At 37.1% G+C, this 24527-nt stretch overlaps 1 protein-coding gene across 2 annotated transcripts in view; it reads left to right on the plus strand.

Annotated features, from left to right (window-relative positions):
• Nucleotides 1-22385, plus strand: part of SAMSN1 (SAM domain, SH3 domain and nuclear localization signals 1) — a 383350-nt gene extending 360965 nt beyond the window's left edge. For both annotated transcript variants that reach the window (XM_081235859.1, XM_081235860.1), the window contains 5 exons: nt 2449-2578; nt 5153-5304; nt 7695-7901; nt 10012-10162; nt 21539-22385. In XM_081235859.1, coding sequence (XP_081091985.1) covers nt 2449-2578; nt 5153-5304; nt 7695-7901; nt 10012-10162; nt 21539-21741 — 843 coding nt within the window. In that variant the 3' untranslated portion in view covers nt 21742-22385. The remainder of the gene's footprint in view (nt 1-2448; nt 2579-5152; nt 5305-7694; nt 7902-10011; nt 10163-21538) is intronic.
• The last annotated feature ends 2142 nt before the right edge of the window (nt 22386-24527 follow it).

Here is a 24527-nt window from a genome sequence, read left to right on the forward strand (position 1 = left end):
GGCTCGAACCCATGTCCCCTGCACTGCCAGGCAGATTCCTAATCACTGCACCACCAGGAAAGTCTCATATGATCTCTTTACTTATCTGTTATACTTATACAGCCAATTGTTTATTTGATATTATCACTTAGATGCGTAATAAATAACTGGAACCTAATATATCTAAAACTGAATTATTGATTCTCTAAGCTCTACAGAAAGTTTGTTTCTTGTCCAGTCTTCCAAGTAGAAATAGACAACACTGTCATAACTGTAGATGCTGGAAAGAAAGGAGAGGGGGGAGAGAGAGACAGAGACAGAGAGAGAAGAAAGCCTACAAATCACTCAGAATTCCTTCTTTTTCTCACTTTTCACACCAATTCATCAGCATATCCTCTTGACACTAACTCCAAAGTATATCTAAAACCTTTAACTTCTCCATGTAAATTATTCCTGCTTTAGACTAAATAAACAAACTCTCTTGCCTAGATTACCTAATTGATTTCCTTTCTTCCACTCTTTCCTCCATAAAAGTGATTCTCCACATGAAAGCCAGAAAGATCTTTGAAAAGTCAGATTCAGAACACATCACTCCCTTGGTTAAAATTTTACAGTACTAAAATGCATTCCCTTACTATGATGTGTTCATTCCAGTCCTCTGAGAAGTAGACCCCCAAGAAGGGAATAGACACACCAAAGACTTACTGGAGAAAATGCCTGTGAAGGATAAAGAGAAAGAAAAGATGAGCAAGGAAATCCTTCAGACTACAGTGCAAGTCTGACACCTGTAAAAGGACAGGAAGAAAGAAGGAGGATCATTCAAGTCTCAGGCTTCAACACTGTTCTAAGAAAGCTTTGGCCAGATTGATGGGAAGTCCTTGAACCAAAAGTTTCCATTAGAGAAGCCCCACATCCCATCAGAATGGACTCAAATGGTAGACCCGCTGCTTAAGTCATTGGAACATGGCTTCCTTGCAAACACAGCGATCAATACAGAAGGCTAGTAGTTGGGGCTGTCAGTAAAGAAGGGTCCTGCAGCAAGAGATCTGAGTGCACATTTCGATGGTTACTGCAAGTGGTCTATAAAGCCCTTCCTGAGCTGGCTCCAGTCTACTTCTCTGAGCTCACATCTTAATACTCTCCTTGCTCTCACTCAGCTCCAGCTACCCTGGCCTTGTTGTTTTCCTCTGCATAACCCAAGCTAATTCTGAGTTTAGTTATTTTGTCCTTGCTATTTCTTTTGCTTGGAAAACTGTCTCCAAATCTTCATATAAGTCACATCTTCTTATCATTCAGGTCAAGAATTCAGAGACTCTATTACCTTATGGGGGAGGTCTTTGGAGGCTATTCCCTCTAAATCAGTCAACCCTCCTTCAACCCTAATCCGAGTAGCTAATCTTCTCACATCACCCAGTTTTATTTCCTTCATAGCACTTATTTTTCTCTGAAATTGTCTTGCTTACTTTGTTTACACAAACCTCCCCAAACACTACAAACACGCACGCACGCACACACACACACACACACACACACACACACAGCCTGACAAACTAAAATGTACCTCATTAAAGATAGGACCCTGTATATTGTTTCCCATGATAGCTCCAGTTCCCAAAACAATGCCAGGTACTTAGAAGGTGTTCTACAAACTTGTGTCGAATGACTGAACAAATGAATAAAAGAATGGATAAAAGCAGAGAATCAAACTGAGCATATATTGTATGTATAGTCTGAAGTATTACCAATGTTTAGAAATGCTCAAAAATGAGGAATATTGAATTATATTTTGATGAATATTAAGAAATTCATAGGCTTTGTTGAAACTATCTAAACATGGAAAACATTTGAGATGTTTTCAAGCAGATGTAATTTCTTTTGAAATTGTCTTTCCTAATTTTATGCAAGATGTGCTTTTCACTTGACTAGGTGGCAAGCACCATATGAGATTTGTAAAGCTTCTTAGATAAGCTTTGCTTTAGAATTGCAAAGTGTGTATGTTTTATTCATATCTAGTGGTCTGGTAGGGTGCAAATAACTGACACAAAGCAACTATGCAGAGTTTAAACTTGTAATATCAGATCTCAAAGGATTAGTAATGGTGGTAAATAGATGATAAGGAGAACATGAAGAAATAAAAGTGCTTTAACAGATAAAGCACAGATGTTAATAAATCTAGCATTTCTGATTAAATAGTCTTGATATGATATTCATCCTAACTACAAAAATAAACTTTATAATTTCAGTTAAATTCCGAATGTGGGCTGTTTCATCTAAAGAATTTTTCCCACTATACCATAAAATGTTATGCTTGAAATTGAGCTAAAGATTCATGACACTCATATTTTATGCTGATGTATTTCTAAGTACTTTATTGCTAAAATATGTCTTGTTTGTTAAATCAATGCACACAGTGAAAGTCTCCAAGGAAATCAGTTCTTTGCATTTAACCTCTGATATGATTTTCTGAAGGATGGGGAAGATGGAGAGGATGCCTTACCTTATCGGAACAGTGATCCCATGATTGGAACCCATACAGAGATGAGCTCCCTCAAAGCCAGTGACTCCATGGACAGTCTCTACAGTGGGCGGAGCTCATCAAGTAAGGCTATAAAATAAGTGACAAGAGTCTAGATGGGAGATCTGGGTTAAGTTAATTAAAAACAGCAGATTTATTTCTCTTGGGCTTGTTTGTCAAAATTTCACCAAGGTTCCAACTACTTGATAAGAGAAATGGTGAAAATGTAGGATGTGTTGAATCTATAGCAATGCTATTGTTTAAAGTAATACATAATATATTAGAATTATGGATTATTTTAAAACTTTTTAACACTGTGGTCAGCAAGACTCTTGGGGATATGCCTCAAAAAGATTATACTGCATGATTAAATCAGAATCCCTATAATAAAGTGTGCTGGGGAGAACCAGCATTATTTTGAGTCCCAATTTTTTAAATGACTTGAAGTATTCAGGAAACTAAAATCCTGTTTTCTCTTTTTCCTTCCCTTTCTCCCCCCTCCACATACTCCTTCCTTTCCTTTACTCTTCCTTCCTTTCTTCCTTCCCTCTCTCCCTACCTCCTCCCTCCTTCCCTTCCTTCCTTTCTTTCTTCCTTCCTTTTTTCTTTCTTTCTTTCTTTCTTTCTTTCTTTCTTTCTTTCTTTCTTTCTTTCTTTCTTTCTTTCTTTCTTCTTTTGTTTTCTTTCATTTTTTCTTTATTCCTTCCCTGTCCTGCCCTCTGTCATGTTTTCCTTCCTTTCCTTTCTTTTTTTTCCTGAAGTATTCTGAAAAGAGCTGGACATCTACATCATTTCTAATGTTTACTTTTTAGGTTTCCATTCAGCATTAGCTGGTAAAGAGTGAAGTAGTATATAAACACTAAATAGTAGAAATATCACCAATTAGTGACAAAAAGGAATCAGCATGTGTTCAATAAGAATTTTCTAAAAACATCGTTTCTACCAAAGAAGTCACTCAGGCTTCAGTCACATGTCCTGCTACAGTATTTGAATGGAACTACTGATACTACAGGGTGCCTTATAATTTTTTTATATGCACACTGTTACTTATCCCTCTAATCTTTTCAGGGCTTTTAAATGGTTTTTTTGCAAAGTTTATTTTCCATTTCATTTAAAATCAACTGCTTCTGTTATTTGAAGATGGATCACAAAGACCAGATGCTGCAAATATCCTGAATTATATTCCTACTTTCCTACTGGCTGTAGAACACTTATTTTGTGAAGAAAAAGCTAATACAGAAGCATTTGAGGGATATATTTTTGCATGTGTGAAATTCAGATTTTATTAGTATTCATTTCTGCTGGAAGTTTTTTTTTTTTTTTGCGGTAGGCGGGCCCCTAACTGTTGTGGTCTCTCCTGTTGCGGAGCACAGGCTCCAGACGTGCAGGCTCAGTGGCCATGGCTTACAGGCCCAGCCGCTCCACGGCATGTGGGATCTTCCCAGACCAGGGCACGAACCTGTGTCCCTTGCATCGGCAGGCGGACTCTCAACCACTGTGCCACCAGGGAAGCCCTCTGCTGGAAGTTTTAAAATTCAAAATTGTAATGTCAAATATGGGTAGAATTTTATAACTTGAATATACCATGAAAAGCCAGGGACTGGAGTGGTCATGGAAGGGAGGGTGTGAGGAGATGGGGGGTCTACTTATCTGTTATCATAAACAACTTAATTTCTGTGACTAGACGCAACTCACCTTTCTTTTACACCCGTCCATATTTTTTTTTTAAAAAATGGAGAATCGCTAAGGATCTTTCTCTTATTTCTATACTTATTTGAAAGAATGGCAGAGATACTGGGGCTGTTCCCTCATGAAACAGAGCAATGAAAGGCCACACTGAAGGAAAAAGTGAGGTGACAAGTGAGAGCAGTAGGGAGACTCAGAGTTACTTCCACTGGGAGCCATTCTTGCCCCCAGGCAGGCAGGAAAAATGGAATCTTTTTTTTTCCCCTTGAGGTTCAAAATCAGAAAGGAAGAGGACCAGAGAGCAAGGATTTAGAGCAGTTTAAAGAGCCCAGTTTAGAACAATTTTGAACAGCTTAGGAGTACAGACATTGGAACACACTTCCTCTTTCCCTGACGCTCACACAACAAGCAAAAATGCTACCTTTTATACACAGAGATGTTGCCTCAAGATGACTTTTGGTACACAATAGGAAGTCTGAGACACTATTTTTGCTACATTGTGATAAGGTGTAGGGAAGCTTGTGGTCTTATGCTTTGACCATTCCTGATCAATAGCACACAAAGATCAAACTGTCGCTATAGGTTTCTGCCTGTGTTTACACGTACAAAATTAACTTTCTGGTTTGTACAGGGAATTAAGTCTGTACTGTCTGCCTCTTTAGCAAGTATCCAATGCTCAAAGCACTGTGCTACTGGATCAGATGATAGAGACTGAAGTAAGAGTGTTTGGGTTAGTGGTAGAGGAAAGAATGATCAGGTTGACTGGAGAAAGATCAGAAATGGCTCAGAGGACAGAAGTCACTGGTGGAAAATGACTGGGAGGCAGAAACGGGGATGGGTCACTTAGGACCGCCTCAGGAGGCTGGCATCCAATGCTTCAGCATTATTCCTGCTTAGTTATGTCCAGGTGATGGTTCAGAATGTTATGAACCTTCAGTGAGAACTGTTAACCTCTGCTTTGCCTTTTATCAGGTGGAATAACAAGCTGTTCAGACGGTACAAGTAACCGGGACAGCTTTCGACTCGATGATGATGGTCCCTACTCCGGACCATTTTGTGGCCGTGCCCGCGTACATACCAGTTTCACACCAAGCCCTTATGACACTGACTCCCTCAAAATCAAGGTGTGTGCACATCATATCCCCACTCTGTATGGTTTGTCTAGGGCTGGGTGTATGATCTTTTTCAGGAAGTGCAAGGATGGGGAACTAGGGGGTGAGCGCATTCTTCCCAATAGGAGACCTGGGGACTGGTGTACTACGGCAGGAGTTCAAACAAAACATGAGAGGTAGGGTCAGAGGATCAGTGTTTTGAGGCTATTTGTAAAAGTTGCATTATGTAGATAATGTAGAATCAGAGCTTATTCGGGAAGAAGGAATTGTCTACATTTTTCTGAAAACCAAAATCCTCAAAAGTTGCTGGAGGTGCCCAGTTCTACCTGAAGCCAAGGAGAGGGAGAGAAAATGGAAATATCAGGCAAGAGCCCAGCAGAGCAAACGCTTTGGGAACCTGACTTGGCCAGGCAACTTCAATACTTAAGTCAATACCTGCAAATGCCATGAGTAACCTGACAACTTTCTCTTGGTGATATTCCCTCCTGAATTCCCTTTTTTTATTCTTATCCTCTTTGTTCATTTTCTTTTGCTGTGAGGGTTTCACAACACAAAGGTTGCACCACCGTTTGTGCTGCCTAAGAGGACATTTGTGGAGCTCGAGTAGGACACAATAAGGAATCCCACAGACACACTGGGTGTTGAATACTGCTGTTCACCATCCAGGGTCTTATCCGAAATGAAATTGGATTTTGGCTTGTGATCTGTGGTCTTACGTGTAATGTGTGTGTGTGTGTGTGTGTGTGTGTGTATATATATATATATATATATATATATATATTTATTTTGTGGTACGCGGGCCTCTCACTGTTGTGGCCTCTCCCCTTGCGGAGCACAGGCTCCAGACGCACAGGCTCAGTGGCCATGGCTCACGGGCCCCGCCGCGGATGGGATCTTCCCGGACCGGGGCCGAACCCGTGTCCCCTGCATCGGCAGGCAGACTCTCAACCACTGCGTCACCAGGGAAGCCCCTGTAATGCATATTTTTTACAAGTTTTAAGGATAATAAGAAGGATGTAGCATAGGACTGCCATACTTTGAAACTTCCCCTAGAGCTTCTGGGGATTTTCTAGGTCTGCTTAGCTGATCCCATCTAGCCTAGGATTTGATTCCCTATAGTTAAAGACAGGAAAAACAAGGTGAACAGCTCATAGGGTCTGAAGGGCAGACTATCATAAATCGGAAAGACCAGATCTTTTAATCATATTGAATTCTACTATTACAAACAAAATCCATGTTTTAGATTGAAGAATACACCTATACAGAGCAGCAGAAAAAAAATTTTTAGTAGCAGACTTACTGCTTTGTTTGAGGGTAGACCCTTAAAATGGCAAAAATATCAGAATCTATAATGTAATCTCTGAGGTAGAAAGCTGTAAGTCTCAATGGAGTAACTATGACACAAATGTAGACACTATATTTGCATAGAAATCAACTTTCTTTACAAAAGAATACCCTGTGGAGTTTTCTACTCTTGCCAATAACTCTTGCAGTCTTAGTCTTAGATGTGAATAAAGAGAAAGACCAACTGGTTTGTCTATCCCAATGCATTTCATTCATACTTCAATCCAAACTTTGCTGTGGAGCTCAATCTAAGTGTTAAATAAGTAATTAGTAATTAATTATTAATTAATCTAGGATAATTAGCTTAATTTATCCTTAGTGCATATATACTTTTGTTACATATTTGCTATGTACAAAGTCCTGAACATTTTCATTATTTTAGATGGATACAATACTTGAGGTGGATTTATTTCACACTGTAGATGAATTTTTCAGATGAACTAGAAGCACAGACAGAGTCATAGACTTGTCTTTCTTCCCCTTCCTTACTTGGGACCCCCTCCAGGAATGATAGCTTGAGCTTTGCTACATATATATTGTTTTGACAAGGTAAATAAAAAGAGCATTATTTTTGAGTTCAAACAACTTAGGCTTGAGTTCTGGTTCTGCCACTAACTTCCTGTAAGCTCTTTAGAAATTATTTAATGCTTGAATTTCTTTTTTTATAATATTTAGAGTAATAATGACACCTCGCATATATATCTAAGAGGTGTGTTGTGGACATAAAATGACTTAATGAATGAAAAAGTGTTTTGTAAACTATAGGATGCTCTACAAATATAAGTTGATACGTTGATATGATTCCAAAAACATAAACACATCATCAATACATTTAGGAGCCTTTCTTCAAGTATGTTGGGTTTTTTTTTTTCAATATTACTAGTAAATAGTTTCCTTAAACTTTTAAAAGAAATTTCCTCTTAGATTTATTTTTAACTCTAAACCCCCTTAGTGTAATGCCCTCATTATTCTAATTTTCAGTGATTCCATTCTTTCTACCAATTGTCATGAACACCAGAGTTCTCTGAAATCTAATTTGTATATTCCTTTGTCTTTAGAAAGGAGATATCATAGACATTATCTGCAAAACGCCAATGGGGATGTGGACAGGAATGTTGAACAATAAGGTGGGAAACTTCAAATTTATTTATGTGGATGTCATCTCAGAAGAAGAAGCAGCCCCCAAGAAAATAAAGGCACACAGAAAGAGCGGAAAGGAAAAACCTAAGACTCTGCAGGAGTTCTTAGAGAGGATTCACCTTCAGGTTAGCAAACCTATGGCCTGTTTGATTTTGGTGGCATACGGATGGAGTAATTGAGAATGGGTCAGTGTTTGTTTAGTTAAAAAATACATGAAAATCTGTTTCCCAAAAATAGTTTATATATACCCTTTATTACTTTTATTATGCGAGGACAGGTCTTGATATAACACCCTTTGGACTAAACTCTAATGGTACTTAGCAGCCACAGTAGAGATTAGGTTGAGAAAGTGCAGTGAAAAATGAAATATACTTGGGAGAATAAAAGTCCCAGAGAAAACATGTAATGAGAATGAGAAAGAGAATATAAAGAGTGAAGGTAAAGATTCAGAGAATTGAAAGGAGAAATGAAAAGAAAATTGTATTTTCTATAGAGCAGAGATCAAAAGCAAGTCAAGAGAAGATAACTAAATTAATTGTTTTTGAAGTAATTTGTTAGGAAACAGTGATCATTAAGCCCTTATAATGATTGTGTTAAGAAAACTGTGTTGTCCATATTTAAAATCCAATTATTTTCTTGTTACATTAGAAAAATTTTAATGAAATATCTATGTTGTTAAATGGCATGTAATACAATATGCCTAGCCTTACTCAATTTACTGTTTTGCAATCCATTTCTAAAATTAACACAGCAGTACTTTGATAGTTTTCAAAATTCATCAAGACAATAGCCAATTAATCTTTCCTTAACTGTTTTTCCTGAATTATCTAGTTGCATTCTTGGCTGTAGATACATTATATAGGCCTTTTAATATCACTATTGGTGTCCCCCAAATGGTGTACTCCTTGGAGGAAGCATAAGTTTGAATCCTGCTTCAGCTACTTGTTTGTTCTGTGACCTATGAATAAACCAAGGTCTAAGGAAGTGAAATACCTTACTCAAGAATCTACTGTTAGTTACATCAGGATGGGATTTTTTTTTTTTTCAGTGCTCCTTCTAGGATACATCCTTTTTTTTGCATTACGTGGGCCTCTCACTGTTGTGGCCTCTCCCATTGCGGAGCATAGGCTCCAGACACGCAGGCTCAGCGGCCATGGCTCACAGGCCCAGCCACTCCACGGCATTTGGGATCTTCCCAGACCAGGGCACGAACCCGTGTCCCCTGCATTGGAAGGTGGACTCTCAACCACTACACCACCAGGGAAGCCCAGGATACATCACTTTTAAAAGAGTTGAATTGCTACTCCTTCTTTCCCTTTTTTAAAAATAAATAAAGGGCTAGTAATAAGTTCTTTCTGATTACTTAAAACTTTTATACCTCCTCTTACTCAATTTTAGTAACTAAAATAAGGATATTGAAATTATGATCAAGTGAAATGGGAGGAATATCTGAGAAAGTTGAAAAGCATTCAAATTCACTTTGCATTTCTATTGTTAGAGAGAACAGAAGTTACATAAATAACATAACAGACTTTGAAATCAGAAGCCTATGAATTTTAAACTAATTTATATTGATGCAAATGATGGACAAAATATACATGATAAGAAAAGGAAACAATACTTTTCCCAACCACAGTGCTTTTATGCTTAATAAAAGCTTTTAAATAAATAGAAAGTCTGAGATTCCTTAGCTTTCTATAATGCCTTTCAACCAAAATGCTAAGTACACTTTTTTATATAAATTGGGTCTGTTTCAAATTCATTTTTTAACCTACTCCAGGAGGTTGATGAGGGTAGATGATTTTGCAACCTAGCAAACAAGAAAAGATATAGATCCAGAAATATTATTATAATATACTGTATTAGAGATATTTTATTGATAGACTTAATAACATACTAGCTTTGTCAATTTCACTATTTGAGAAGTGAAAAACTGCCAAATGGGATGAATGATCCAGCTATTTAATTGATCTATGATTTAGCATTGTATAGCTTAAGGTAGTCATTTCTTCTTTACATTTGTCCTTCCAGAAGGTGAGAACTGTACAATGTACTGTTTAAATGCCCCCAAGTTGATATGTGGAAAACTAGTACAAATAAAGTTAAGCAAAAGTTCTGTTGGCACCTTTGGTCTCCATGCATTCCTACACTTTTTTTTTTTAATCTAAAGAGAACTAAAAATAAAATATTTGAATCTGACTAGCTTATATTATACATATTTTTTCTTCCCCACAGGAATACACCTCAACACTTTTGCTCAACGGTTACGAGACCCTAGAAGATTTAAAGGATATAAAAGAGAGTCATCTCATTGAATTAAACATTAAAAATCCAGAAGATAGGACGAGGTTACTATCAGCTGCTGAAAATCTTCTTGATGAAGAAAGTAAGTATGCACACCTACTCTTCTCCCTAGCTGAGAATCACAGTTTAATGTAAACAGTAAGATCATTAAAAACAAAGCCCCAGTTTTATTTACTGCGAATCATGTAAAGCAGTCTTTCCAATAAAATAAGTATTTTCTTATACATTTGGAAACAACAACTCTGGTCAAATATATCATTAGAAAGAGGGCCTTTTTTTTCCTTACTGGATTCAGAAAACAAAAGGGCTTTTCTGGGTACCTCATTTAAATTCTGCAGAGCTATTAATTCACACACAAGTGGATGTCCACATTCCCCAAAACTGAGGGAGTTAGAAGCAAATATTTAGTGACAGCATGAGCCATTAGCGAGAAATGTCATATGCAACTTCTGTAGAATAGCACAGAGCATGGCTCTGAGCTAATGAGCCTTCGCTCCACACAAGAAAATTTGTTTCATTACCATAGAGTCACATCTTGTAAGTGTTTACAGTATTCTTTCAAAATGCTATAATAGCTTGCAAAAATATTCAGCACTTACTTTTATTATCTGAGATGGTTCTCTGTATTTGTAAGTATAAACTAAAGATGGAGTAACACATGTAGATTCCCTTGAATATTGGCTATGCTAACTGGATTTGTAAAGATGGGATAGCTTTTGTTTTTACAACTGCCCAATCTGAGCATTCTTCTTATTAAATCTGGCCAGGCTCCCAAAACTCTGAGCTCAGGGAGTGCTAAACTCTGCAAGGAGTATTTTATTAGAAAAAAGGGGGGAAGGTGTTTAATTTTAAAGGAGAAAAAGAACTTAGATCATCTAATCCAACCTTCTCTTTCACAAGTAATACTAATAATAATCATTACTTATTCTTTGAACATGTTCTCTGACTAAAACTTTGAGCCAAGATCTTTACATTTATTTTCTTCCTTAATGCTTTCCACAATTCTGTGAGCTAGTATCATCCCTATTTTTATAATGAGAAGTTGAGAAGATAAGCAACTTGTCCAAGCTCACGCACTTAGTGAATTAGAAAGCTAGGACCAGTGTTTGTGATGCTATATTATACTTTCTTACACAGCCCAGATTGAGAGTAAAGAGGAGAGTTCTATTTAGGACCCAGGTCCTGACTGACCCTTCATGAGCTTTCCTATATCCTCCCTCATATGTCTCACAAAATGGCATAGTTGAACCGCACGTGTGTATTATACACTGGTCTTTTATCTAGTGAGAATTAATTTACTCTTTTAGAACCTGTACCTTACTTAATCCTTACTTAATCCTTACTTACTGTCTTGAGTTTGCATAGATCCTCATCCTTTTCAAAGAGTTTTCACAGGCATCACTAATTTGACACCTGCAGAATTGATTTCATCCTTTGGCCTAGGAATTTGTATGCATTCTTTGAAGTTGTGGAGGCTAGGAGATGCAGAAGAGAGAGGAATCGGGTCACAGAGGCAGACACAGGTCAAACTCAAGAAAGTAGCCTATTTACTCAAAAGTACAAGCCAAAACAAAACTGATCAGTGTAAACTGGTGTAACAATATCTTCAAAGGAAATGAGGCAGTTTCTTTCACATCTCATCATTTCAGAACATGGATCCTCACTAAGCAATATTACGCTAAGAAATGGATTCTGTAGATTTCTTGTAATTGATAATTTTCAGTGTCATTGTCAATACTCTCCAAAATAAGTTGATGCTGAAGTAGAGGAAGGAAGAAGAGTATTTTTTGAGCACTTGTAAATAATTGCTTTTCATCTACAATAACATCCATGTAGGTATTTTGCCCATTTTATAGATGAGAACATATTTCAGAGATGAATTTCAAAGAGGCCAAACAGCTAGATTAGTAGCAGAGTTGGAGTTTTAATCAGAGGCAGTCTACTCTAAAAATCCAAGTTCTTTCTTCCACACATACAAACTGGTAAATATGAATAGAACAGTGACTATTTGAAAATTCAAGTTTTCTACTACTTGTTCAATTTCCCCAAGAGCTTCAGTTCAGTTTTCCATCTCAGAAAGTGGAAGTTAATATTTAAGTGAGAACGGAAACTTTGCGACAGCATGACACCCTGAAAGGTGAAAGGCTACTACGGCCTCATTGAAACAAGGGGCCTGAGAGCCATGGGAAACAGGGCTTTCAGCCGGACAAGTGTGCTCAGCAGAGACCCAAAGAGGGAAGCTCAGTCCAGTGCCAAAGGCATGGGCCACTGAAGGCCTCCCTCATCACTCATCTACTTCCCATGTTAACAAAAGAATAATAATAACTTAGGGATGATATCATATTAGAGCTAGGTATAATTTTAAAAACCGTCTGACCCAAATTCTTCCTATACAAGATGGGGAAACTAAAACTAGAGTAGTTAAGTAGCCTTCTCAAGGTCACACATCTAGAACCCAGTCTCCTAAATCTATTAGAAATACATTCTATTATGCCCTGGTCTCTGAAAACAAAAGACAGTATCTCCAAAGCGTGACGTGACTTTCCATGTTTGACCTAAAAAAGTAAAAATTCCCTGAATGATTTGTCTTTATAAAACTTCAGAAAACAGTACTTGAAGGTCACTAGAGGTTGATCATTTAATAATATCCAGTAATGTACAAACATACTCACACTGAACCAAATTCTGGAAGATGAAAAATGGACAAAATGTAGATTCGACCAGTGTTTGTTGTCAACATACAACCCTGAGATTTTTCTTCCTTTAATCTTACCGGTCTAAAGTAGTATTAGAATATACATGTCAAAAAGATGCATATTGCATGTTAGGCTATTCTGACTGAAAGCTATTTATCTTATATGAAACTGCTTTGCTCAAGAAATAAAGAAGAATGACTTCTATTTGTTGATAAGATGGTGGGTTCTGATGATTCGGCACCATGCTGCTGCATGCTTATTTTTATCTATTCTCTACTCTGTGAATCATATCTTCTACAACCATGCTAAAGATTAAATGCACAACCTTCATGTACCTTGAATGATAAAGACCTTGAACGTATGGTTGTATAAAACTGAGACGTTATTAAAAACAAATGCATGTCATAGTCATAGGTTAAAAATAGTTAGCTTTTTGTGTGTGTGTAAGAATGGGGTATGCAAATTGGCCAGGATTTTATGTATGCATTTTATTTTGATCACTGAATAATGTCAGTTTGGGGAATGTCAATAAATTCCTAGTTTAGAGTTTCATTGCTTCTTAGGTTGGAAACTGGAAAGTTTTGCTTTGCTTATCATTCAGTATAAAAATTGAGCAGAGTGGGCCCCTGTTTTGAGGGCAGGAGTTAAAGCTTTGAGATTAGGTAGAAAAGACCACAAGCTCCATGTGAGCCTTTAATACGTCTAGAGGGACCAAGAAGATGGGGGATGGAACAGGGACAAGCAGAAATCTAAGACTTAGAGCAAGCAATTTCCCTGTTCTCTTAGGCCAAAATAGATAGCATTGTACCCACTCTGACCTTGAAAATGTTAACCGGATTAAACTTTTTTAGGTCACTACTTGACAGGAGGTAAAGATGATTCTCCAAGAAGCTGACAGTAGGGGTGGCGAGTGGTGTTAGGGCTGATCACAGTATTACCTCTGGAGTAGAATAACGACTTTGGGTTCTGCAATCCCAGGCAAGACCAGTACAGAGATATTCTGAATTTGTTCTCATGTTGCATTAGAACTGAGCAGAATTAAGTTACTGGCTCCTTCAGCTGGGAATCTAGATGAGGTTAGAAGAAGAATAAAAATTAGGGCTAGATCCAAGTCATACGGCAAGTGGGTATAATACTCGGCTCTTGAAGGAGAAAAAGAGCAGAAACTGTTTATTTTGTGCACATTAGATTTTCTCTATTTATCTTCTGAATTTTAAAATTGTTTGTTTACTTTGAATAAATATTCCCAGCAGGGAGAAAAGAGAATAGAGAATATATGTGTGTGTGTTTTTCCATAAACACAACCTCCAAAACCCCTTTGCCTTGCTGAGAAATGGCTCTTTAAAATAATAAGATAGGAAACTGCTGTTTATAGTTAAACAGCTCTTTTTATTCTGAACTTGTTTCTCTTTTCCTACATTTAGAAGCCCTTTGATGTGTCTTAAAAGTGTGTCTATGAGAATGTGTACAATGGTCCTTGGGGAAAACAGGTGATGGAAATATCTTGTTTTCCCCATAACAGAGGGATAATTAAAATTTAAATTGGAAACCAAAAACAACTTAGTAACACAACGAACAAACTATACTAGAATCTGTCTATAACGTATTGGAGGTTACTACCTGCAACCTTTGTTTGCTGTGCTCAGTGAGGAGGAAGGGGGAGGGTGGGTTGTGTGCCAGGCTGTCAGCACCAGCTGTGGTCACAGCAGCCCCTCATTGCTCAGCTATCCCCAGTTGTGTCTTCCTGCCTGCCTCCCTGCCCCAAACGATACAGGGCAAATGGCAAGACCCAGCCAGGAGCCTGGAACATGAGCTGCCAGCAGGGGAGGCTTGTAGCTATGCCAAGCAGCAGTCCAGCAGTTGGCCTGACAGTGTGCCAGGGTAGCCTGGTGCATTAGCCCCTGACATGCATGCCTGGCGTTTCCAACCCACTTGCCATATGATTTGGATCTAGATTTAAGAAATGTGCGGCCTTTAAGAAAATATATGCTAACTATCCACAGAGACAGAGAAGGCACCCAGGTATTTTACATTGATGTATTTATAAATATGCATTTAATATCTATTTCTAGTCATATAAATTTTGCTTTATGAAATTTACTTCCTTCAGAATTTTTTGGTTTTGCCCCTTAAGATTGAAATTATGTTAGATGCCATATTCTGTAGAATACAAAGAACAATAAAGTGAAACAGAAACATTTTGTACTTCAACCAGAGAAAAATCTCCAGAGGAAAGAGTTCATAGAATTTTCACCTCAGTCACTTATAATGTCTGTACATGTAGGGCATTCCTGTACTTGTTTTTATATTGCACTGTGACTGTGTACTAGGCATGACTTTGTAGTGTTTACCCTGGCTAGACAAGACCGAATTCTCTATTACCATGTACCTTCCCAAAGCCCCTAGCACCACACTTTGCATTGAGTGGATGGTAACAGATGCTTGTAGAATGCATACATGTTGAATGAAGGAGTGAAGAGATCTGCAAATAGTGAGCAAAACTTTTTTCTGTTTATAACAGTTAAAGTCCCCTGCAATCCCACTTTACACACAAAAGTTTTTATGACGGGCAGGTGGGTGTTGATATGTGTTGTCAAGATTCGTTTTATGTATATGCTAACCATGCGTGCATGTGAGTGTGCAAGTGTGTAAATGAGTACGTTTCTAGAGGAGATAATGTAAAAAATGTCAGGGCATCCCTGGTGGCACAGTGGTTGAGAATCTGCCTGCCAATGCAGGGGACACAGGTTCGAGCCCTAGTCTGGGAAGACCCCACATGCCACGGAGCAACTAGGCCCTTGAGCCACAATTACTGAGCCTGCGCATCTGGAGCCTGTGATCCTCAACAGGAGAGGCCGCGATAGTGAGAGGCCTGCGCACCACGATGAAGAGTGACCCCCGCTTGCCACAACTAGAGAAAGCCCTCGCACAGAAACGAAGACCCAACACAGCCATAAATAAATAAATAAAAATTTTAAAAAAACCTGTCAAATTTAAAATGTGCATACTTTTTTATGCAGAAACTCCAGTTTTAGGAATTTGATTAATTTCTACAAATGCATAAAAACACTGGCTAAACTATGAGGAGTTTCATTAAAAACTAAAACCAATGTGAACTTCCATCAGTAATTAACTTGTTATAAATAAATTAAGATATATGTGAACAATAAAATAGTAGGAAAATATTAGGAGAATGAAATGCATACTGACATGAAGATGTCCGAAACATATTAAATGGTAAAAGCAAATTGTAGATCAGTAATATGCAAGGTAATGTTATTTTTGCCAAATAATAATACATCTTAAAATAATGAAGTTAGGTTATTTTTTCACCATGTCAAGTAAACAGGATTAATTTAACCTGTAAGAAATAGGATATTGATTTTCCAAGGCCCCTAATTTAACAATAGAATAATAGCCTTTAATATTATTTGGTCATTATCAAAATAGTGCAATGTGACAACAACTCAACCACGGGTAAACATTTCCTGGGACCAAAGCCTCTCATGGAGCTGTGTGCTTGAGTGAAGTGGCAGCCTAATGGTGCTGTCCCTGTCGGTGCTGAGTGATTGGATCTTGAGTGAGTGTGCCTCTACCCTACTGAAGGAGCCAGCAGAGTGGAGTGGAAGTTGTTGTGAGTGTAAGTGAAAAGATGTACATCTCATTAGAGAGGGGACTATGATGCTAGGATGCAAAGAGAGGTCTGCAAACAGGGAGAGTCATTCCAACTCCATATTCTCTCATGGCCTCGGGAAAACAGCAACTGGTTGGTTTCCCGTGAAGACATTCCTGTTTTCAGTTTGTTCTTGTTGTTTTTCCAAAAGGTGAGTAGGTATTCAAATGAAATAAATACCAAATAGTCACTAAATAGAAAATTAAAATATTCAGGCAATTTAAGGACAGATAGAATAAGAAATAATTAAGAGTTACACCACGTTGCCTACTGAATTTTCCTCCATGGACAATGCTACCTCTGGACAAATAAATATAGCCATAGTTATCTGGAGAGTGCTTGAGTTTTGGTTTGAGTGACTCATGTGGAGCTACCAATGAGGATGAGATTTTGAGCCATCCTAAGATGTGTGTTAAGCCTGGTTTTTCCTCTTTGGAGATGGTACCAGGCTAGAGAAAAAGAGGAGGATAATACAAAGACCCAAGAGGCATCTTCATTTGAATCTCAACAAATTTCTTACTTGATCTTCTTTAGTTCATATTTCTTCTAATTAATCTAAATATTACATTCTTTTTATTAAACACATTGTTTATGGAGCACTTTCATTGGCCAGCTATTTTCCAGTGCCCTCCAGATTGCATTATTTTATAATATTGTACTTGGCCTAAAGAACAGAGGCTTCATACCTAAAGGAAAACAAGATAGTAAAGTCAAAATCTGGAATATTTGGGTAAAGAAAACTGGGAAAGTCAGGCAAAAACTAGTAGTTTGCATTTTTTATTAAATCTTTAACTTTCTAATACGTGAATATAGGACAGATTTTTCTCCTTAGGGCATGAGAATTTTTCTCAGCAATAGGAATCTAGTTTGATTTCCTTAAAGCTTTCTTCATGTTTAGTATAATTGAGATTGACTATACTTAATTAATTAAATGTCACAACTCGAAATTTATTTTATGAATAATTATATTAGCTCTCTTATGTTCTAATCACCATGCCACTTTTTATCTCCATTGATGACTGTCTTATGTTGAACCATGGCCTTTATACAATTCCATAAAAATTTTGGTAAGAAATAAAGTATTTTATGGGCTTCCCTGGTGGCGCAGTGGTTGAGAGTCCGCCTGCTGATGCAGGGGACACAGGTGCGTGCCCCAGTCCGGGAAGATCCCACATGCCGCAGAGTGGCTGGGCCCGTGAGCCATGGCCACTGAGCCTGCATGTCTGGAGCCTGTGCTCCGCAACAGGAGAGGCCACAACGGTGAGAGACCCGCATACCACAAAAAAAAAAAAAAAAAAAAAAAGTATTTTAGTATTCACATTAGTTCTTTATGACAAAATATCTCCTAAATAAGTTTTTCTTAACATAATTATTTTATTACATAAAGTACAGAACTGTTTGGGGCTGCTTTCTGTACTATTATGCCTGCTGGTAGCTGGTAGCAATAAGATACACCCTTTTTCAAATTATTTACTAATTCTCCAATATACCCAGATTTTTCAAATGCACAGCTTTGGGGATATTTGCAAACCACTCAGGGGCTTTATTAAAAAATGGAACCATTTTATTTTTTTGTACTTTATTAAAATAAAATATAAAATGTATATGAGCCAGAAATATAGAGGAACTCTATCTAAAATTTTAACACTTTCATTTGTGAATTATATGATATCTCTAAGTTTTTACATAATTTTAATAATAGAAAAATTATATATAATAATTTTTTAACTTAACGTATTATCAGAAATATTTTGTTATAAAAAGATGTACTCATATACCCTACGGGAAGTCTGTAATTTTGTAGGCAAACTGTTTCTTATTCCAATGTATTACTTGCCTGGTTAGCTCAGATGATTGGACCATGGGACAAAATTGATGAAGGTTATAGTTTCAATTTCTAGGTAGGTCGGTTAGCTTTACTTGGCTTCATGGCCACATGAAGGGACTAAATGACTTAGAAAGAACATGTGGAGGTATTAGTGTGAATTCATCTCCTCTGCTGGAAAAACCACCCATAGCAGAAGACCTAGGTTTGTGCCAATCCCTAAGTCATTAGCATCAAGATGAAAAAAAAAAAAAAAAAACAAGAAGAGGAAAATCTTGACTCTCCAAATACAAAAACTGAATGCTAGATAGCTTTCATTTCCATAATATAATTTACTGACCTAGCTTCTCTTTTTATAGTTACAGTTGAGGGGCTCCAGCTGATCACCTGCCTGAAATTACTGCAAGCCTGGTGGGAAGCTTTTGAGGAGGCATAGTCGTGTTTTCATTTCATTAGGAAATCATTTAGCAAATTACTGCTGTTCTGTAAATTACTGTGCTGCATAACTTTCATACTGAGAAACTATTTCCTTTTTCCGTAAAAATTGCAGATGAAAGGTTTCTACAATAAATAACCTGTATTGAAAACAAACCATTCCTAGAATTTGGAGAATGTGATACAGGATTTCTCAGGTGGAAATAAAAACAAATACATTTTATTACTAATATTTTTTAAAATAACACATTCTCTGTTTAGATTTATTGTTTACTTTGTTACTCTTTGAGGTGAATGTATAGTGGCTTCTGAGGATGAAACCACAACCTAAGTATCTAGTTTTTGAAAGGAAAAGAGCTAATTTTGGAAATCAGAGTTCTTTAAACCTAAGTTTTATATCTTGAAGAGAGCCCCACTATCAGTAATCAACCTAAATAGAACATGGTGTTGGGAGCAGTTTTCATTATGCCAAGTCCAAATGTTTAGGATGTCAGTCTGTGGGTAGGAAGTCAGTTCTTTCAATTTTGTGTTGAGGTAATGGGCCCAAATATAGACTGGGGAAATAATACAGCCATTCTGACTAACAGGACCACATTCCAAATATGGAGATCACTGCTGATGTGGCAGGAAGCGTTGCAAAAAGACTGATTCCTCTGGCCTTTTCCGGAAACACTTGGCTAATGGAACACAGGGCTGGCTCTTTCACTTCAGTGGTAGTAAGACTGAAAAGCAAAGGAAGAGGAGAAAGATTTTCCTTAAAGAATGAGGTCCCATTTCAGTGCTGCCTTTTCATAAAAGAAGGGCTTGGAAACAAAAATGAATGACTGATTCTCATAAAGACTAGTCAATATTAAGTAGATTCCCCCAAACCTGAAGGTCATTATAACTAATAAAGAGAAAATGCTTCATGATAGCTAACATTTTAAAATAACAATCACAATAGGTGAATATTAAGTTAAAGGTCCTTATGCCTAGAACTAGTTATAACATCACTAGACTTAAATTTGTGCTACTTGAGTCCACAGTTAAATAAAGTTGTGACAAATGTGGAGAAGATTAAGAAGAATGGCATAAATGTGGTTTCATCATTGCAAATGAAAACTTTGAGGAAAAGGTTAAAAGAACTGTTATGACTCATTTTGAAAATAAGTGGACTAAGAAATTTTTATCATTTTTTCCAACCTTTCTCAACTTGTGTTTCCCATATAAACCACAGAATACAGAAAATAATTTAAGTGACTCTTTTCTCAATTCCTCCATGAAAGGTACATACCTAGTACCATTGTAGATACATTGACGAGAACTTAATTCATTATGTACAAGGATGCTGAGGCACCAGGGCTTAATCCTCTCTTGTAATAGAGGTTGATAACAATTGGATACACAGTGGACCATAAACTAATGTTGGTAAGATATCTGAAGCCTAGAAAATGCATTTAAAAGCAGGAGATGTATAGACAAGATAAAGGGTAGATTTCCAAAAGATAAATTACTTAAGAGTCTACTGAGGAAAATTATACAATTACACAATTTCCTTCTTCCAAAGATTTTGAAGTTTGGATTTACTTTATTCTCACTGGAAGAGGATGACGTGCATAGCCTCTGAAGGCAGAGGTCTTAATCCACCCTGAAATGTATGTTCTTCCAATGTAGGTTTATTCCAATGTCCAAAGTGGAGAAGCCCCGAGGTTAGAAGGGGAAATAGCAAGACATGCTGATACAGCTGAGAGGTGGTAGCCTAAGATACATCTCCTTTCCTTGAAACCCATTTCATGATACAGAGGAACATGTGTTTACTGGTGTCAGGCAATGCAAAGAAGGAAACTTCACATTGAAAATGAGAACACTGATGCTTAATATTCTTGAGGAGAGTAAAACTATAGTGCTGCTTAGGTTCTTTAGAAATATCTTTTGTTACATCACTAATGTTATTTGTTTTCTAAAAGGATAATGCCCGTTGAATCCAGAATACTGCCTTGATGACACAGAATTACCACTCTGAATATAAATAATTGTTATTCAGAACTACGAACAAAGAAGTAGCAGACAAACTATAAAAGGCAGATTCAACGGACATAGTGTTTCTATCTAAAAGCAACCTGGGGAATTCCCTGGAGGTTCAGTGGTTAGGACTCGGTGTGGTCCTTTCACTGCCATGGCCTGGGTTCAATCCTCGGTGGGGGAACTAATATCCCGCAAGCCACGTGGCACAGCCAAAAAATTTAAAAAAATAAAAGCAGCTTGGCTTCTATGTCTACTTTTCTGATGAATGCAAACATAGGAAAATTCTGGATACTCTTAAGTTTTATTAGTTAAATTCCAGGTTATTGAAATCCTATTGTACATTGTTGCCCATAGTGATTTTTTATTCATTAATCCACATTATCATGATTCTAGAATTGTTCGCGAAGATCACTATTGACTTGGATTGTACGTTTAAACTACAAATGACTTCTTCTAATGTTACTTTAAGGAGTATTTGGACAAGGCATCAGTCACACTGTGGATGCAATCTGCTTTCCCTGGCAACTTCTTATTAATGTAAAATGAGAGTCCATATTGATCTTCACTTATGTAAGCCATTCACATGAACTCCATGAAACTGCAAGTGAGCAACAAAGGGAAAACTTTGTCTTCTAAGAAAACAGTGGTTTGAATATTTGAGTTCAAACAACTCTTTTATAATAAACAAACATATTGTTTACTCACAGAATTTTCAATTGTAATGAAGTCAAGTTTGGAACAGTTAAAATAGCTCAAAGATGAATGAGTATATGAACAAAACTTTTCTTGGCTTTGCCTAACTGCTGCCCTCTTTTCCATTTACAGCTATTCAGGAGCAAGAAAATGAATCCATGTCCCTATCCTTAAGCCCAGACATCTCCTTAAATAAGTCGCAGTTAGATGACTGCCCAAGGGACTCTGGTTGTTATATCTCATCAGAAAATTCAGATAATGGTAAAGAAGATCTGGAGTCTGAAAATCTGTCCGACATGGTACAGAAGATTACTATCACAGAGCCAAGCAACTGAATACATATTATCAACTCTACATAACAAATGTGTTCTATTTTAACTCTTCTTGAGCTATCAATAAAAGATCAAAAAGGAGAGGAAAGGAAGTATTTGCAGATACAACCTGAAGTTAAAATGTTTTAATAGGAATGATTGTACATAAAAGCTCGTATCTCTAATATTCCCAATTATTGTAAATAATATGTATGTTTATCATTTTAAATGCTACGTGTTAATATTTCACTTACCTGTATCAGAAAAAGGATAGCGTAAGTTTTTGGTATGTGCGACATAAGCCTTATTTGGCTTTATTTTATAAGTGCAAAATGATTCTTCAAAAAAAAACCTTCCTTTTTTTATACCTGCCAGTTTTGAATTTGTGTATATTGTTGAATGAATAGTAACAGAGCATGTGTCTGTTTAACTAATTGTCCAAGCAAAGTGTGAGTTAATATTGGAGACATTTTATCCTGATCCACAGTGGAGTGTTAGTAATTATTTTTTGTTGATATCTTCACTGTTATCTGTATGAAAGTATAGATAATGATATATTGTCAATTCTGATTTAGTAAAACTAATTTTAATAATTGTACAGATTTTTCATCTTTAAGTGTAAATATTTTTAATTTTGAAATACCCTAATTTTAATAATAAAAAGAACTATATGCATTTGGTATTTTCCAGACTAGTGTTACTTAAAGCATATTCATCTTAGAACTTTAGACAAAATATCTCCTACCAGACGAGGTTTTATAGTCAGTTCTCACTTTATATATATATATATATATATATATATATATATATATATATATATAAGTATTTGTGTATATATATATATATATATATGTATATATATAATTTTCAAATCAATTACCTCACCTCAGTCTCTCTTCTGAACCCCAGATCTGTGTTATCCAACTTCCTAAATACTTGTGTGTATTAACTCAGGCTGCCATAACAAAACACCATAGACTGAGTGGCTTAAACAATAGAAATTTATTTCTCACAGTTTCAGAAAATAGAAGTCCAAGATCAAATTGCCAGCATGGTTGGGTTCTGGTGAGACCTCTCTTCCTGGCTTGCAGATAGCCTCCAACATGGCAGTGAGAGACAGCAAGCTCTCTGGTGTTTCTTCTTATAAGGGCATTAATCCCATCATGAGGTCCCCACCCTCATGACCTAATCTAAACCTAATTATCTCCCAAAGACCCCATCTCCAAATACCATACACTGGGGTTTAGAGCTTCAACATCTGAATTTAAGGGGATCGGGGGAGGCACAATTCAGTCCACTGCACTCTAGGAAGCTTCAACTCAACTTACCTAAATTCTTGATTTTCTCTGCCAATTTGTCTCTCCTGTTTTATTCCCAATCTACCTCTCTCTTTAACAGTACCAGTTACCCAAAGCAGAAAATAATTTCTTGCTTCATCTCACATGTATCCTTTTCATACAGATTCAATAAGTAATCAAGCCCTATGGATCCTACCTCTAGAACTGCTTTCATATTCATGGCTTTCTATCTATTCCCAAAGTTGCTGTCTTGCTTTAGAACTTCATAAACTCATGTGTGAAATGATGCAATAATTTTCCAACTGACTTCTATTCTGTCAATACCCTATCTTCTAATCCATTCTCCACATGATCTCCAGAAAGAGCTTCTAATACAAAATTAAATCACATACTTCCCAGCCTAAAATTTTTTGATGGCTTTTCATTGTCTTTAGTATAATATTTAAACTTTCAGGGATATAGAAAATCCTTCCCAACAATTTTTAACCTACCCTATGAGTCATACCTTTCCTCTCCCACTCTCACTCTACATTCTCCAGCCAAAATAATCTACTTGCAATGCCCTGAATTCACTTTTCCCTTGGCAACTTTTCTTATGTTACTTATTTTCCTGGAGTGGCTCCTGCTATTTTCTATATCCAGAAGCCACCCTCTGTTTTCTGTCTTGAGACTCACCACCAAAGTCACTTAACTCTGTGAAGCCTTCCATGATTCCCTTTGGTGTTTACCTCTTTGTGTTTCCATAGCAACTTGTACCTCTGTTGGTTACAACACTTATCACGTTACACTTTATTTATTATGACACTTGCCCTTCCATGAGACTGTAATCTCCTCGTGACAGAGATTATTTTGTTTAGTCTTTTTAATCTCTGGTGTAATGCCAGGTACAGAGTGGGCATTTAGGAATTGTTTGCTGGAGGGCATTAAATATAATGATTATTCCCATACAACACATTCCATATTTATGTTTAACTCAATCTACTCAATCTATAGGTAAATGACTTCCAAAGTGACCTAAAAGGTTTTTTTTTTTTTAATAAGTAAAACATCGGGCTTCCCTGGTGGCGCAGTGGTTGAGAGTCTGCCTGCTAAGGCAGGGGACAGAGGTTCGAACCCTGGTCTGGGAAGATCCCACATGCTGCGGAGCAACTAGGCCCGTGAGCCACAACTACTGAGCCTGTGCGTCTGGAGCCTGTGCTCCGCAACAAGAGAGGCTGCGACAGTAAGAGGCCCGCGCACCGCGATGAAGAGTGGTCCCCGCTCGCCGCAACTAGAGAAAGCCCTCACACAGAAATGAAGACCCAACACAGCCATAAATAAATAAATAAATAAATTTTAAAAAAATAATAAATAAATAAATAACGCCTTAGGAAAAATCAGGAAACACAAAGTGTTATTTTAAATTCTTGGGGACAACATTACACTGTTAATCTCTATCATATTTTTCCAGATCCATGCGAGTTAATCCCAGATGTAGTGTCCAGGTCAGGAGTAAAGTACATGTCTCTTTCT

The sequence above is a fragment of the Mesoplodon bidens genome (assembly GCF_964165515.1).
Source record: "Mesoplodon bidens genome assembly, chromosome: 5".
Taxonomy (NCBI): Eukaryota; Metazoa; Chordata; class Mammalia; order Artiodactyla; family Ziphiidae; genus Mesoplodon; species Mesoplodon bidens.